The sequence below is a fragment of the Pteropus medius genome, unplaced genomic scaffold, assembly GCF_902729225.1.
Source record: "Pteropus medius unplaced genomic scaffold, Ma_sr-lr_union100, whole genome shotgun sequence".
Taxonomy (NCBI): domain Eukaryota; kingdom Metazoa; phylum Chordata; class Mammalia; order Chiroptera; family Pteropodidae; genus Pteropus; species Pteropus medius.
Genome location: NW_024351729.1, coordinates 14,865,907 through 14,884,136, shown reverse-complemented (window position 1 = coordinate 14,884,136; position 18,230 = coordinate 14,865,907). Strand labels below are relative to the sequence as shown.

At 39.9% G+C, this 18,230-nt stretch overlaps 1 protein-coding gene across 5 annotated transcripts in view; it reads left to right on the top strand.

Moving 5' to 3' along the window:
* The window catches only part of PLEKHM3 (pleckstrin homology domain containing M3), a 168,794-nt gene that overhangs the window by 89,447 nt on the left and 61,117 nt on the right, over positions 1 to 18,230 (top strand). For 3 of the 5 annotated variants that reach the window (XM_039844590.1, XM_039844592.1, XM_039844591.1), the window contains one exon: positions 8,365 to 8,428. In XM_039844590.1, coding sequence (XP_039700524.1) covers positions 8,365 to 8,428 — 64 coding nt within the window. Of the gene's footprint in view, positions 1 to 8,364; positions 8,429 to 10,080; positions 10,342 to 16,018; positions 16,171 to 18,230 lie in introns of those variants that run through there. The other 2 variants (XM_039844593.1, XM_039844594.1) reach the window with 2 other exon arrangements.

Sequence of the window (18,230 nt, the reverse complement as noted above, 5' to 3'; positions counted from 1 at the left end):
TGACTTCTAGAACTAAGGTTTTAAGTCATTGGACCTCCTGAACTAATAGCACCTCCCTCTTTATTTTTTTCTAGTGAGCTCATTCAGCAAATTATATATATACCAATAGCCACATTTTAAGAGGGACCTACAGACTGTCTGCAAAAGATAGTGTCATTCAAAACTAAACATGTTAATAATCTTTGAAAAAGAAACTGGCAAGTTATATATTAATTTTACGATAATATACACATAGATTTTATTTACTGAGAAATCCTTCAGAAAGTTAGAAAGTGATTTTACCTTATTCTGAGATTAAATGGAATATTCTGAGCTTAAATGAAATATATATAAAAATTATCTAAAATTGTTTTTTAAGAGATAACAAAAAATAAATTTATTGCAGAAAAGTGTTATATTCTTGGAACTGTTAAAAAATTTAAGAATTTGAACTGAGATCTATAATAACTGTGTTATAATCTGTCACTTTTATAAGCAGACCCCAGAATAATCACAACCAAAATTACTTCCCAACTATTTCTACTCCAGGGAGAGACTGTTGCTAAGAAACTTAAGCATAATTTCTGAATGAGCAGGTAAAAGAGACGCTTATTTCCCATAACTATCTGCCAAGATATAGTATCTGATGCAATCTTACCATTTTTTTCAGCCAATGAGATTAGTAAAATGAGGTTATCTAGAGAAATGATTGAAGTTTGTTTCTTCCACATGGGTTGCTATCGAAATATCTGCCTTTGATTTAAAATTGTTTTTCCATTAGCTGGGAGCATAGCTAGATATATGAGTCCTGTCCACATCCAGCCTAATGTAACTATTTCAGGAATAGTTTGTAGCTCATATCAAGAACACCAAATTGCATCTCCCCGGTGATGCTTCACAGTGCTTTTTGCTGATTTCAGTGTGGGTATGCATGTCCTCCAAAGGAAAGACATTGAGGCTTTCTCAATTCAGTACAAATTATCTACCCTGGAATACATATTCTTGGAAACACATAATAATACATGAATAAATGGGTTTTTAAAATTATTCCTTATGCACCTCTATCCATATTCTTCCTATAGACCCTTATGATTTAGAATCAAAATTGGAGATTTTTTGGGGTGGGGGAGGTTGTTATCTTTTGACTTTGTGTGTATGTGAATGAGAAAAACAGATCTTTAAAGGATATTACATGTGCTGAGATATTTCCATTACAAACTTTTTTTTTTTTCATTTTTATCATTGGTTTTTTAAATGCCAGTTGTGCAACTCAAAGAACTGAACTTCAGGAAAATGGTGATGTTATTAAATCTATCAAAATCCTGCAAAGGATCTGCCTGTTTCAGAGCTTGACTTGGGTTCTTTTCTCTCCTGAGCATCAGGGCTTGGTGGGAGCTGAGTTGAAGTCCTCAGAAATTAGTCAGGTTAAATGAGTCTTGATGTATTTGACTCTGTGTCCTGGTACAAAACGGAATGAGGACCCCCAACCTTTTTTGTAAAGATTCCTGCCTTTGATTTCATAGGCAATTATCTCTGCATTTTTAACCTCAAGTGCCAGCTGCATAATATGAGCTGTGAATCATATATGATCTTTTTCCTTTTTAATTTTCATCTTTTCTAACCTTTCTTATTAGAGCAATCTATAATGAAGCCTAAGTTACCTTCTTGGTGTGTCAAGCAAATCTAAAGATGATAAAATAGAAAATGTTGGCACTAGAAATGATTGTGCTGGTCAATTTTCATGATTTTCTAGCAGGTTCCTTCACTGTTCTTTGGTATCAGAGAACTTGATAGTGCTACCTGCCAGTGATGTGGTTTCCCTTGATGGGTGAGTGAAGTGTGGAGTTGACTCCCCTTATCATGTTTGTCCTTTGGCTCTGGTGTCAGGACCGACCAGATGAACTTGCACTGGCATGAGCAGGGCTGTCTTCGTGGCTGGCCTACCGGAGAAATGCTGTCAGACCTGATGATTAATAGACCTGCAGTGCAGGGAGGTCACTTAATGGACAGAAAATCCAAAACACAGCAGGCTCATCGGAAAACAAAAGGCAACACCCTCCTGCAGTAAAGATCCTGTTTACCAAAGGACCGCTAAATCAGAGATAACCTTCAGTCAGTTTGTAGCTTCTGCATCCTAATATGTTGAAGTTTGGAGGGAACATTGGAGAAATTGGTAATTACCTTTTTACATTTTAGTAAAAACTTGAAGCATTTCAATTAAGAAAATTCAGGTTGTATGTGTGTGTGTGTGCGCGCACACGCATGCATGCACACGCACGTAAACATGTCTGTTTGAAAGAGCTTCCAGCTGGGTCCACATCCCATTTCTTTTAGGCCTTTCCAGGGCCAGGCTCCATCAGTTATACTGACTTTTGTACCTGCAGCTCCTGCTTCTAACTAGTTTCTTCATTTTAGCATATAAATAAGTCTCTCCCATCTTTAAGAAAAGAATTCTTAGTCCTACGTCTTTCTTTAGCTATGGCCCAGTTTCTCTCCTTTAAAGTTAGCTTCTCACAAGAGTAATCCACAGTCCTTTACCCCTCCGCAGTCTGGCTTTCCTCTTCTTCCCCTGAAACTATTCTGTCCAAGGTCACTCATGAATTCCCATTTGCCAAATCCAGCAGGCACTTTTCTGGCCTTCATATTGTTTGACCTCTCCACTGCCATTAATGTTGTTGACCCTCTTCTTCCTTCTTGAAATTATCTCCTTCCTTGAATTCCCTGATGCTGCCTTTTCTGCTCTTTCTCCTGTCAAGCTGCTCCTTTCCAGACTTCCTCCTGCAGCCACTCCTTAAATAGTAGTTTTGCCAGCAACTAGTCTTTTGTTTCCCTATATGTGCTGTCCTGGGCTATGACTCATTCTCATGGCTTCACCTAACACATGTAGGCTGGGGGCACACACACCTCCTACCTGGACTCGTGGATGACTCCACTTGGGTACTTCGCAGACAGTTCCAGTCCTCTGCCCCGACAACTGAGCTCCCTTTTTATCCCAAAGACAACTCCTCTTTCTTGTTCCCTATATCAGTAAATGGAACTACCGTCTACCTACTGGACCTAACTGGAAAACTGAATAATCCTCAAATACTTCCTGGCCTCCACTTGTGAATCATCATGACCTGCGGATTCTGCCACAGAAATCTATCTTTCTGTAGATTTCTCTCCAGCCCCAGGCAATCATTTAAATTCTGTTCAGGCCCCATCATTTGTCATCTAGTTCCCCACCCCAAAATTATCTATCACTTCAGTCTCTTCCACCTATCCCCTTCTGCTGTCAGTAATCTTTTAAAGTCACAAATCTAACCATGTCGTTATCCTCCTTTAGGCACTTCTGTGGCACCCCATCTCTTTTAGGGTAGACACTGAGCAAAGCATTCAAGACTGCTCATGTCTGGCTACATCCTAACACTCTAAGCTCATACCCTGCAGTTTTCCCCTCCCCGACAGGTACACACGAACCACTCCTTCACCTACACAGACAGCCCGTCCTGAGATCATTGTTCTCGCTCGGCTTCTCTGCTCTTACCCACCCTGCTCCCTTCCCCTGGAAGGCCCATCCTTCCACTTCTTCAGATTAACTGCCATGTCAGTTCTGAGGCCTTTCCTGACCAGGTGTTCTGCCGGCTTCCCTCACCCCTGCGTGCATAGCTGTGGATCTCAGCACACAATGTGGAGACTTACTTGTCTGTTGACAAGTAAGGCACTGTTGACTTACTTGCCTGTTTACCCCACTGGTCTACATGTTCTCTGATAGTAAAAAACTCCAAGTCTCCAGGGCCTAGCACAGTGTTTGTCACATGTTATGTCCCCAGCATCCACTGCTGATTTTAGGTTTTCACCATAGTGAAAGTCAGAGGTCATAAGGCTGGACTTCATTTGCATTAAATTCATGGGAGATATAATCACAAGTGTTTTCTGACAAACAATACAAATAATCATCCATCCTTTATTGAATACATTAATAGTGAAATTAATGCAGACATAACTCTCTTAAGGGAATGCCAAGCTTTGCCTCCCAGATAGGAACGGCTCCCCCAGCAGTCCCTGAGGGCTGCATCCCCTACAGAGCCCTGTCTTCTAGTCAGAACTGCATAAGGCCGCTTAATGCTACCTGAGCGTGCCTTGGTCCTGCAAGTTCTCCACAACCCTTTCCACTACTCAGAGTTTGAGGACTGGCCCCTGAGAGTCCCTGCTTGTTACATCCCTTTCCTAAAGAGCTCCTGTCAGACAAGCCAACTTACACATCTAAGCCACAGCAGGGAAAAGCCCTTGGCATTACCCAGATGGGAAGTTGCCAACACTTTTCTGGGCTTGGCTTTTATGTCTTTATTTACCTTGCACATCCCCTGTGGATGGTCCGCCTGAAGAAGATATTTAGAGAATGTCTTGGATATTCAGCCTGCCTTGAAGACGAAGGCAATGGGAAAGAGGAACAAACTGACAGCGGGAGTAAGGCTTAAGTCATCTGACCCTGCCTTCGAAACCCTTACCTCCTCTAAGCAGAGTACTGTGTCTCTACCTCTAAATAGCTCCAAGATGTTTTTTTCTTCTTTCACTTACATTAAAAAGCATCACTATAAGAGACATATTTTAATAGCTCTCAATCTTCCCTCTCAGGAAATTTATTCTCATATTTTACTTCAGTGCTTTCAGGCTACAATATCTGTCCTCCAGGGAGAAGAAAAGCTGATTGACATTATCTGTTCTAAAAGTCTGTATTTTTTATGGCCACCACTAAATCTGGACACAGCATCTTCTCCAGACACAATAAGCTCTGTTCCTTTATCTTTTCTGCATATATTGCATTTTCCAGTTCTTTATGTCTATTATGACTGACCTCATGTAAATTATAGTTTTAGACACTGAAGAGTGATAGGAGACAGTAGATAAGGTGCTGCTGGAGGGGCTTAGAATCTCTTCTAAATGGAAAGAGAAAATAAACATTTGTGAAATATATTTACACACATAGAAACACTAAATAAATACATAGCTAACTTCAGCTGTACAAATAATGTTGAAGGAATATTAGAGATGCGTGTGCCCAAAGTTGGTTAGTTATTTTAAGAAGAATAAACTGTTTAGAAGGAAGAAGGACCCAACCTAGTAAGGAAAAGCCTAGAAATAAAGCCATGCAAATATGCTAAATTAATTTACAACAAAAAAGTCAAGAATATACAATGGGGGAAAGACAGTCTTGAATAAATGGTGTTGGGAAAACTGGACAGCCACATGCAAAACAATGAAACTGGACCATTATCTTACACCATATACAAAAACAACTCAAAATGGATTAAAGACTTGAACATAAAACGTGAAACCATAGCGCTCCTAGAAGAAAATACAGGCAATAAGCTTCTTGACATAGGGCTTAGTGATAATTCTTTTAATGACACCAAAAGCAACAAAAGGAGAAATAAACAAATGGGACTACATCAAACTAGAAAGCTTCTGCACAACAAAGAAGCTATCAACAAAATGAAAAGGCAACCTACTGAATGGGAGAAAATATTTGCAAATCATATAGGTGATAAGGGGTTAATATCCAAAATATATAAAGAATCCATACACCTCGAAAGCAAAAAAACAATCTGATTAAAAAATGGGCAGAAGATCTAAATAGACATTTTTCTAAAGAAGACATACGGATGGCCAACAGATACATAAAAAGATATTCAACATCATTAATCATCAGGGAGATGTAAATCAAAACCACAATCAGATATCACTTTGCACCTGTTAGAATGGCTATTATAAAACAAAAAAACGAAAAAACAAACAAACAAAAAAACAAGAAGAAATGACAGGTGTTGGTGAGGATGTAGAGAAAAGGTGCAGACACTATAGAAAACAGCATGGTGGTTCCTAAAAAAATTAAAAATAGAACTACCATGTGATCCATTAATTCCACTTCTGGGTATTTATCTGAAGAAAACAAAAAAAACTAGCTTGAAAAGACATATGCACCCTCATGTTCATTGCAGTGTTATTTATGACAGCCAAGTTATAGACATAACCTACGTGTCTTATCAGTGAATGAATTGATAAAGAAAATATGATGTGTATATATACAATAGAATATTATTCAGCCATAAAAAAGAATGGGATCTTGCCATTTGTGCCAATATAGATGGAACTTGAGGGAATTATGATAAGTGAAATAAGTCAGACTGTGAACGATAAATATTTTATGATCTCAGTTATGTATGGAATCTAAAAACAAAATGAAAAACAAAAATAAAAGAAACCAAACTTAGAACACATTGATGGTGGGAGGAGCTTAAAAAGTATAAACTTTCAGTTATGAAATAAATAAGTCATGAGGATGTCATGTACAGAATGGTGACTATAGTTAATAATGCTGAATTACATATTTGAAAGGTGCTAAGAAGTTGTAAAAGTTCTTGTTACAAGGAAAAAAATATGTAACTCTATAAGGTAACAGATGTTAACTAGACTTATTGTGGTGATTATTTCACAGTGTATACAAATATCAAATCACTATGTTGTTCACCTAAAACTAATATAACTAATATAGTGATGCCAATTACATCACTATAAAATAATTTTTATTAAAAAACTGGATATTCTCTTTGTTGCTCATCATCTGTGTTCATTGACATAATCCATCTCCAGCATTTAGCACAACACCTGGCTTATATTTGGCATTCAAGTGTTTGTTGACTGGATAACTAACTGGCTACCGTACTCTAGTAAGTGAGCACCAGTATGATTTGGTTTATAAATAATTCTTATATCTTGTATATTCTCAGTCATAGAAGTTTTAAGATTTTAGATTAGAAAAAACTTTAAGAAGCAAAATATGATAGATATGCTACCCTGAATTTGTCCCTACTACAGTTCATTTCAGTCACCTTCTTCCTCTTTCTCTAGCTGACCTATATTTGTACAAACCAACAGAAGAGGCAGAAGCTAATCTTGAAATGTTTTTCCAGCCTATTTACTTGGTTCAGTGTGTCTCCATTTCTCAGCTCTACTGCCACATTGCTTTTATTTTACCTTATTTAAAGAATTTCATTATTAAGCAGTCACCTTTGAAAAAGATTATGCTTCCCATTCAGCCATGCTCGAACATCCTCTCCCTGCGTTAGATTATCATACATTGCTATCCTTGCAGCCCCTCTGAAAGACCGTATCCTATATTTTCTTTTCTACACATGTTTAGGTCTCCAGGCTTCTTGCAAATGCACACACACAGTAGTCCCCCCTTTTCCATGGGGGACACGTTCCAAGACCCCCATGTAGATGCCTGAAACAAAGTGTTCTTAATAGACAGCCAGAGTTGGGATCCACTGTGTTAGACCATCCCCAAAATAAATACCTGTGCATTACTCCTCTTTTCAGTTACCACGTTGTATTGGAATTATCAGTTTATATATCTTTCTCACACTTGACTTTTATGCTTCTTGAACTCAGATACTAGGACTATCTTATTCATAATTGTCTTCCTAGAGCCTGGCACGGTGCTTGGCACGTAATAGACAGTCATAAATGTAAATTGAATAAATTGGTGGTTTCTTTCATTTAGAATACAAGAAAATTGCATAGTACCATATAAGACAAAGAGAAAATGCTACCACCATGAGTTTTGTTTTGTGTGTGTGTGCTTTTCTAATCATCTACACTTTGGTACATGTCTGCTCATCAATAGTCTAGTGTTTGTTTGGTTTTTAAGTTCACTCACTGCCATTTATCCAGATGCTATGAACTGAGAGCAGCCAAAGATACTGGACTTTGTCAGGGAGTCTCAATTTGAAATATTTTGTTCCATTATTCCCACTTGTACCTAGGTTCAAAAACTTATCAAAAATTCATTGATGTGATATTCAGCACCACTGTCCCTACTAATGAAACCCATGGGAGCCTCTAGAAAAAAGACACACAGGTTGCCACTCCAATTGATTTTTTTCAACTCTGAAATCTATTAAATTAGACATAGAATAATAGAGCTGGAAAGATATTTGGAAACATGGAGTTCAGTCAGCTTCATTCAATAGCGAAGAAGCTGAAGCCGAATGGAGTTTGCGACTTGCCTGAGATGACACAGCTTGTTAGGGACACAGCTGGAACAAGAAACCTGATTGCTCTGGCCCTCAGGCCTGAACCACTACATGGTACTTGTAGCACCTCGGATTGCATTAGAAATCAAAGATCAAACTCTCACTTCCAGTTTGTATCTGTGTTAGGAAGAAAAAGATCTGAGAAAAGGTATCATCACAGGTTTCGCAGAGGGTGGGGAGGAGGAGCACATGTGGAAAGGAGAGAAGGCAGAGGAAAGGGATCTCGAACGAGACTTTGAAACTAATCAGAAAAGGTGTGTTTTGTGGCAGCACCACAATTCATTTGTGTTTTTGTCTTCATTTTCAGAATTTTCCCCAGAGAATACCTTCTTCAACAGATCCACTTGTACTCCCTTGCCGACCTGCAGCAGGTGAGCATTCAGAGGGGCCATTTTTTTTCCTGCTTTTTCCCTGAGGAAGTCTTTGCTGATCATGGTCTTGGCATGAATTCTGCCATCATTGGGGTAGTTTGCTTTACAAAGCCTGATAATCAATTAATTTTTATTCAGAATGGGGAAAAAAAAAAAACCAGCATGAAAAGGTATTCCAAGACAGTAAAGAATGCTGGCAAGGATGTAGAGAAACTGGAGCTCTCACACGTTGCTGGTGGGAGTGTAAAGTAGTTTAACCACTTTGGAAAACAGCTTGGCAGTCTGTCGAAGAATTAAACAGAGTTACCATATGACCCAGCAATTTCACTCCTAGATATATATCAAGAGAAGTAAAAACATATGTCCACTTTAAAACTTGTACATGAATAGTCAATAACCAAAGAGTGTAAACAACCAAAATATTCATCAACTGATAAACAGATAAAACTGTTGTATATCTACACAGGGAATATTATTTGGCCATAAAAAGGAGTAAAGTAATGATACATGCGACAACATGAATGCGCCTTGAAAACATCATGCTGAAAGAGGCCAGACAGAAAAGAATACATGTTTTATGATCTGTTTGAATGAAGTATCCCAAACAGGCAAATCCATGGGAACAGAAGAATCGATGAGTGGTTGCCAGGGCCTGGGGAGAGCAGGGGAATGAGGACCAACTGCTAATGGTTTGGGGTTTCCTTTGGGGCTGATGAAAGTGTCTGGAATTAGACAGTGGTGATGCATTGCACAGCTTTGTGAATATACTAAAAACCACTGAATTGTATACTTTAAAAGAGTGAATTTTATGGTATGTGAATTATATCTCAGCAAAAAAAATTGTACGAGCAAAAAAAGATATAAAAGTCAGTGAACATATTAAATCCTTTGTGCTCAAGCCAAACAGTTGGATGACTTTAAATTTTAATAAAATGTAACAGAGCATATGAGTCAAAATCACTTTTATGAGTGTATATCCTTTAATGATTGACAGGTTAGCAGCCAGGGAGAAAACTGACATTTTGTCTGTTCAACCCGAAGTTCTGAATATGTTAAGCTTTGGTTAATCATTTAAATGAACAATAACTCACTGCCTAAGAAGCTTTTAGACACTAAATGAAAACATATCTATTGATTCTTTCAAGAGTAAAATTTTTAGAAAATAATTGTGACAACTTTCAGAACATCTCAAACTGCTGTGATTCTGTTCTTTTATTTGTAGTTGTTTTCTTCTCTGGTTGTTTTGCCCAGAAAATATGAGGTCAGCTTAAAAACTATGTTTAGATCCTTCAGTCATTTTACAAGAATTAAAAAAAAAAATCTTAAAAAGCAATTTAAACTTAAGACTTTTTTATTTTCTTTGTTCTCCAGAGGTAGGAATTTTATTTTAAATGGTAGACATAGTTTTAAAGCATTTAGCTAAAGAAGTCAGAGAATACTAGGGTTTTAATTTCCACTTGTGCATCAAGTTTAAACCTCTTTGCACACATCAGCTCCCTCCATTCCTTCAGTCCTGCCTGCCTATTACTACATGGTCAAGCAGCAGCCATCTGCTGGCTGGGGTGGAAAGGGATCTATATCTAATTACGATTGCCCAGTGGCGTTCAAGGGGAAGCATCAATGAGAATACCCATTATGCATTTATTTTCTAGGACTCTACCTGATCATAGTGTCTGAGGACCCGGACTCTATCACTTGAGAAGAATGTTTAAAGGCACCGCTGTATTCTCTAATGGCGGTTTCAAACAGAATGGGTGGGCTCCACAGTGAGTCCTCTTTGAGGAAGGCTTTCAAATATGAGTTTTGATACCAGATAAGGAGAAAGGATCAGAATAACTCCATATTCATTTTAGAGTGTCAAAGTAGTATATCCATTTGACATAATAAAGCCTACTCTTTTAAGTTTTTCTATATCCTCCTGTCTTTTTTTTTTTTCCTTTTCTTTCCCTTGTAATAATCAAACCACACATACCAAGCAGCTTACTTAAATCTTGGTGGGCCAGACCATTAGCCCCTGGAGCCCCATAAGCAGCTTAATCAGTTTTCAGCCTCAGTAGTAAAGTGATAGAGGCAAAGCAGCAGCTCATCAAACTCCCTGTGGGCGGGGCGGCTGGAGCTCCAGCATCCATTTACTCTAATCTGGTGCTTCGTGCCTGGCTTTATGATCCCCAAACTTATCATATTTAGAAGACGCTTAATTCAATTACTTTTTTTCTGCCTGAGGTGGGTTAAATTGGATTTAGCTTTTGATCTGACTGTATCTGGGCTATCGGTATTGACGGGCACCTCTACTCCCATTTTCCCTTGGTTTTGGGGTAAATTTCAGGCATCTTTTCTGGATCTGATCTGTTCTTGCAAATAAATATGTAAGGGAAGGGAACACAGCAGAAGAAAAATGCTACTGCTTTGTAACAGCGTGTCAGTGGTAGCAGGCAACCCAACATAACTGGCCTACCTGCCAGCCCATGTTGTCCTATACCATTTTGGCCTCTGGCTGCTTCATCATCCTGTTTAATGTTAGCTTCAGGAGTTTTAGAGTAATTTACCTTCCCTCATTTTATTTCTTTCCTCACTTCTAAAATAAAGGTCTCTATAAAAGCAGATCTTTCTCTCAAAAAAAAAAAACTATAGAAAAATGCATTTCAGTTTATAAATTGTGCAGGGAGAAGGAAGATAAGCTAAAGCAAGTGACAATAAGGTTATAGCTCCTGATAATGATGATATAACTGTCCTTCTTAAAGGTGTAGATTCCTTTCTACAAATTTAAGTGAATTTGATTTTTCCCATTAGCTTTATTTGAAAACAAAATGTAGATATCTTCCTCTTCAAAAAAGAAAACATTCAGAATTTAATAAATATCATAAAGGGGTATTTACAATTTAAGTATAATTTTAAAATATAGTACACAAAACACTAATACCTAAAATAAAGATGCTGAAAGAATTCTGATATCAAAATACTTGTAATTATTTCTCTGTTGTCATTTTTATAAGCAACAATACCTAAAGTTTTAGAAGATAGATTCAATTCAGCAATTAAACTGAAGCTTTCAGGCTACCTTAACACTTTCGATGTTACATTCAGGACGGCTTTTCCCCTTTCTCATTATTTTAATTTACTGGTCTCTTCACATGCATTCTCCTTACAATCGTACACTTGGACATGAGGAAAACAATAGTGCAGACTGACACTGCTTAGCAAAGGGAATTCCCTCTAGTTTTTCTGAGTGCCAGTTATTGGCGAAATTCATAGCTCATGCTGGTGCTGAGTCCCTAGTTATTTGTTTCGCCAGTTTTAGTCACTCCCTGTGTTTAACTGTTGCATCGTGAAGATAGTAGTTGGAACAACACATAGTCACTACCCGACTGTAATCAGTTGGCAGGATCGTAACTCGTAAGATAAAAGCCAGGAACTCCTAGGCAGGGCCAAGGAATGGGGCAGAAGATGGGGGCAGAGGCTTTCCAAGTTCTAGGAGTTGAGCGTGTACTGGCTTGAATTACTCATTTCTTAAGTTTGGAACTTCAGATCAATTTCTGTTCACTAAAGTAAATATTGCTAGAAAACCTATTAAATTCGTGCTCTTCGAATGTAAATCTAACAGAAAATAAAATCTTATACACAAACTTTTTTTGAGGAGGTGAGAATGCACAATGGTTTTTTGGAATGGATAGAGCTGTTCCTTATAAAGGATTTGGCAGGCAATGACTAAACAAACATATGTGAACGAATGCATGTGTTGAATGGGGAAACTGAGGCACTGATTTTTAAGAGCTTTTTCCTGATTTGATACTTCAAGAAGGGGAAGTAGAATAGAATTTGTGTTTTGTTTTATTCGGCAATCCCCAAAATGCTTTAAGGTAGGAATACAATAAAAAGAGGAGCTCCAGTGAGGCAGCAGGAAGAGTACCATGAGTCACCTTTTCCCGTGAAGTATGTGACAGACCATCTCCCTGGCTGTTTTAACGCCGAGAAGAAAGTTCTACATTTTGCCAGTGGAATACATTAGTACATGTAAGTTAAGTTTGAGAGATTGTAGTTGCTCGTAAGGAGCAAATCAGAACCCTGGTTTAATATGTCATTCCTCAGACTGTGTAAGTGATAGGAGAAGTCTTCTAAAGTTCCTTCGACTTGCTGAAAGGAAAGGTCAGATTTAACTTCTAAATTTTGGCTACCTGTGCTCTTGTGACAAAAACCTAAGATGTATATTAATGACTAACTCTTCTGGTGTTACTCACCTTTGGGGCATATGTAAGTTAAGCACTGAATGATTCTGTTTGTACATGATTCATGAGAAAGGATACTGGATGATCCCATGGGTGAGGCAGCCGGTTAGAGTACCCTTCCTCACTCCACCTGTTCCCTCCACCGCCCACCACCTCACCCCGCAACACACACACTCTTCTTGTGGGACAGTCCGACGAATTGATTTCCCATTGTTCACCTTCCCTAGGCTTTAAATTCCCAAACTAGACTGTACCTTCAGGTTAAGGCAACTTAGATTCTAGTTAATATGAAATATATTACCTGAGGAGAATAAATTATTATTTTGGCACAAATTTATTTGTCTTATCAATAAGTTGAAAACATAGTATGAGATTTGAAAGAAGGGATTTCAACACATAAGGTTTAATGATGAGAAAAGATGGAAAAGCCTGGAATTTGGAGTACTTATTAAAGAGATGCGAAGTGGGGAAGAATGCTGGAGAGGGGGACCCTATAGCACTCATGAGCCATGAAGAGAGAGAGTAGTCAATCAAATGCATACTACCTTTCCAGAGTTGCCTAGCATGGTGTGAACTGTTTGTTTTATGATTACACAGTAAACACTTACATTAAGCCCCTGAACATGTACTTTTGATGAATTAATGGGTGGATGGATGAAACACACACACATACACTACCCTAAACTCAGTAGCTCTTCTTCCCCAAAGAAAACTAAACTAATTATTTTACTGTTAGCCCCTAAACAAAATATTAGAAATACTGATCTGTAAAATAACAATACACAGAATTCTAAAACCAAATTTAGAATTTGGTTTTAACAAATTCTGAATTTTACATTTCTGCTTTTTATATGTCAGAATAATAGGTGAGTTGTTCAATGTTGCACACTTTCTAAACACAGCACTCCTGAACAGCTAGCTAACTTATCAGTTACTTTTCCGCTAGTCATCCATACCCACAGAGCTGAGGAGTTGTCATCTGTGTGACGTAAACATTTGTCAGAGTTGGCCTCTGAAGAAATAATACAAATGGTGGTCCTACCTTGAAGATTTTCTATTTTCTAGCTAGTGAGCATAATCACCAAAAGGCAATGTTTAAGGCATTTCAAGGCCACTTTTTAGAAACATGCTTTTCTGAATTCTTCTCTGAGGAAGTTATGCAAGTTATTCTGCATGGCCCTACCCCACCAGGCAAACACAGAATCAGAGAATGTTGTTCTCTGTGGGCGCTATTCAGAGTCAGCAGACAAAGGCCGAGCCTAAGTGGGCACCCAGCACAGCTGCCCTTTCACCGAAGAAGTAACAGGTGATGACCTTTATTCACACTGGGGCTGATGTCTTTGAATTCACAGCCCACAGGAACCCGGCGCCTCAGTACCCACAACCAAGTCACCAGTCCCCAAGCCTCAGGAGCCCAAGGAACTTGTATTCATAGCCTCTCAGCACCCCTGATCCCCAAGCTATTGTCTACTCGGGCGTTAGCGGGCAGGATAACTAATTAGGAGCATTCGGATTTAACAAGCAGAAAAACAAAGCGTGACAGCTTGCCTGTGTTGTTCTGTGGCCAGCGCCTGTGTCCGCTGCTGCCGTCACTGCCTTCAAAAACCCCTGAGCATAACCTGGGGCGAGACGGGAATGAGGCCTCCATTAAAACATCACTAAATCTCCGTTAACTACTTTAGCCAGGGTTGTTCCAACCAATTAATGAGTTGGGAAAGAGGACCGAAGTTATTTATGGAAAAAACATGCATTTTAAATAAGTGGATCTTTAAAAAGTGAATGTATGTGTGTTTCCCTTGGCGATCTGTCTCAGGGGTGAAGGGAAGGGATTGAATGTTATTCTTTGAAGGATTGGCAAGTTGGCAGCCGAGCAAATGGAAAGTCACTGTTTCTCAGGAGAGCAGGTGTATCTTGAGTAGGTGCTGAACAGTTCATGCCTCATGTTCAGTCTCCCAGGGTCTTTCAGCTCTTAGGGGGAGAGGGAGGGGCAGGGTGATACTACTGTGAAGTGCCAGAGCTGGAGCCTGGGTCCTCCGACTGCTCCCCAGAAGCCTTCGGTCTTTGGAGTCCTGCTGATCATGACTACTGGTTTTCGGTGTTTTGGTGATAAAACCAGTTAGTTGAGTGAGTTAAAGCAGGTGATTAGGAAGGTAGTGATACAGATTGTTCTTTACACCAGCTGGTTAGTCTTTGCCCAAAGAAAACTTTGTCTGAAGACCCAGCCACCACACTCAACTATGTCCACACAACTAGTCCACAGATATGGTGAAGGATTTGGGAAAGGCAGGTAGGGGCCGTGGCAGAAAATGTGGCCAGCTAAGGGCAGAGTTATTACTCTTTGGGAAACCAGGTCAGAAAGATGACCATGTGTTGTTGAGTGATGGACAGAGAGCCTCGTCCCCCAGGTAAGAAAGAACTCACTTGAGATAAGGATTTCAGAAGCCAACCCTGAGCCCTTCAAGTATAAACAGTATGGTAATAGATGAGGATGCAGCCACAGAACTGAGTGGTGTTTAATCAGTACTGAAGTCAGTTTTCTAAGGGTCCAGTTTCCTGGTCCCCACTTCCACTTTGGCATCCAACCATCTGGATCTAGCCAGTGGTGGAATTGGACTCTACCCTTCCTGATCCTACAGCTTGCCACCTCACACATAGTTATTAGTCACTCGGAGCAGGCAAGCGGAGCAGGCAAGAAAGAATTTGGATCAAAACTAACCCATCATGTGGTCAGAGAAACAGAAATGCCTGTCACACCGTTGGTTAGTTAGTATTAGTTCTCTGTTGCTCTGTAAAAATTATCTCAAAACTTAGTAACTGAAAACAAAAGTCAACCGTCATTGTCTCCCATGGTTTCTGTGGGTCAGGAATTCGGGGTCGGTTTAATTGGGCAGTTTGGGTGTGGAGTCTGTTAGGAGGCGTGGTCTACGTGTTGGCCAGGACTGCAGTCATCTGAAGAAGTCTTCGACTTCCAAGGTGGATGACTCCCACAGCTGGCAAGTCGATGCTGGTCGTTGGTGGGAGGACTCCCAGGCTGCTTCAGTGTCTTCATGACATGAGGCTCGCTTGTGAGTGACCTGGAGAAGGAAAGCCAGACGAAGCTATCCTTCTTAGGACCTTGCCGGAGAAGGCAGACAGCATTGCTTCTGCCACGTTCTGTTCCTTTGAAATAAATCACATCGGGCCCACATTCATGAGAAAGAGAATTAGACTCCACCTTCTGAAAGAGGCATGTCGAAGAATGAGTGAACATATTTTAAAATCACCATATCCTATCATAGCATTTTGTTTGTATTTTGCTTTACCATTTAAAAAACATTATTTCCAAGGTGAGATAGGCAGGTTTGCCTTTTTTATACCCCTTTTCTAGGCAAGAAAACTAGGTTAAAAAATTAGCTGGGTGCCAGAGCTACACATCTTCTACTAAGTGACGGAACCGAGACTGAAGCCAGGGTTTTCCGACTCCTCGTCCAGTGTGCTTTCTGCTGTACTATATGAGCGAGTATGTACGCATAAAAAACGGGCAGCCTCTTGAGTAATCTTATACTTACCATGTTTATGTTTATGGTACAGAGATATAAAGGGGAAAAAAGCTCAAGGAAACAGAAATATGAAGTTAGTTAGGATTCTCGTAGTTATTTCCTTTATGCAGCCTGGGAGGCATAAGGAAGCAAACGCTTCACTTTGTGTGTGATACACTCACGGATCATAGCCTTGACCCCAGAGAGGAATTTAGGTGCTTTTCTCTCGCACTTCTATTGCCCTGGTCAAACTTCCCTTATGCCACCAACAGCCAGCGTGAAAGGGAGCCCCAAGAGCCTTCTCATTCTTCCTTTCTATTCAGTTCAGTTCAACAGATATGTGTTGATGCCTTCACTGGGCCAGGCACTGTACTAGGAACAGAGGCACAAAGCTGAATAAGTCACAGTCCCTTCCCTCACGGAGCTCACAGTCTAATGAGAGGGGCAAATCAGCATTTTTTAAGTCATTAAAGTTGAACACAGGGTACTCAGGAAACATCTAACCGAGTGTGACAGATTATATTTTGCAAAGATGGCCACAATGATATCTTTCATCCCACATGCCTTTTTTATACTGCGACTTTGACATTTCTCCTTTTGAGGAGTGGGGTCTGTGTTCCCTTTCTCTGAATGTGGGTAGGCCTAGAAGTGATGCTAGGTGACCTACAAGTCTAGGTCATACAAGATGATATAGCTTCAACGTCATGCTCTACAGGGATGCTCACTCTTGTTAACCAGCCACCATGTTGTAAGGAAACCCAAAGCAGCCCATGAAGACAGACCACATGGAAAGGTCATATGTAGTCTTTCAGCTGACAGCCTGGCTGAGTCCTGTGAGACAGCCATTATCAACCACTGGACATGGGAGTGAAGCTAAATACCCACGAAATGATTCCCATTCCTACCTTTCTAGGAGGCTACAGATGAGGCTACAGATATCGTGGAGCAGAGACGAGCCATCCCTGTGTCCTGCCTGAACTTCTGACCCACAGACTCTGAGCATCATAAAATGATTGCCTTACACTGCTAGGTTTTGGAGTGGTTTGTTTTACAGTAACCAGAACATCTACTAACTTAGCTGTCAGGAAAAGCTTCCTAGGAGCTCTGATTCTAAATTGAGATGTGAGGACCTATAGATGTGAGCCAGGCGGAAGGGATGGGAAGGGGGTGTTCAGGCCTTGGTAGCCTTAAACCCCTCGATGACCTAATCCACAGTGTTTCTGTCATGGCGACAAGCAGGAGAGATTTTTCACTGCTGACTTTGACATTTCTGAAAAACGTTCTGTCTGCATGCTTCCAGATTATTTTGATAAATTGTCTCCACAAACATTCATGGAATGAGTATGATGGGATCACTTCACTTTCCTCAGAAATGAAAGTCTGTCATAAAGAGTCTATGAAAGAGTCTTCAGCCTAGAGCTACAAAGAGTGTAGAATTTATCATCTTTCCATCCCTCCTGTGCATTTGAAACATGAACCCAATTTTCTATCACCAAACCCCTGGCTGGGTGTTTTCTCTGTTCATTTATTCTTTCAACAAATATTTATTGAGCACACACTATGTGCCCAGAGCCATGGTGATCCCGAAGTTGAGAGGGCTCATTTTCTCAGAAAAAGACTAGTGATTCTTACCAATTATAGTCAAAATCCTGCACTCTGCCTGTATGCCAAGAACTTATAGTAGAGGCTGCCCATGATCCTGCTCAACCTAGTGCTGCCCAGTGGGGTTTTACCCCAGGATGCCTCACAGCAACCATTCTACCATATTTGCAGTTGGTCTTCCAGGGGCCAGCGGGATCATAAGAAGGCTCTATCTAGTCAAGTAGGTGTTGAGGGCCGAGGAGGTTTCTAGCAGTTTTACCAAGTTCATTCGCTTGATAATGCTCCAGAAATGGAACCAGGAAGTATGGGAGCCTCTTGAGATGGCATTAGGACGTGTATGTCAGCTACTACCATTGGCTGTTTGTGATGGTGGCCTACAAGTCCACCTACATTTGGAACTTGATGCTTTTCAACATTTCACCCCGTCTTTCTGAGAAAAAATTAGAAGGCTGACTGGGG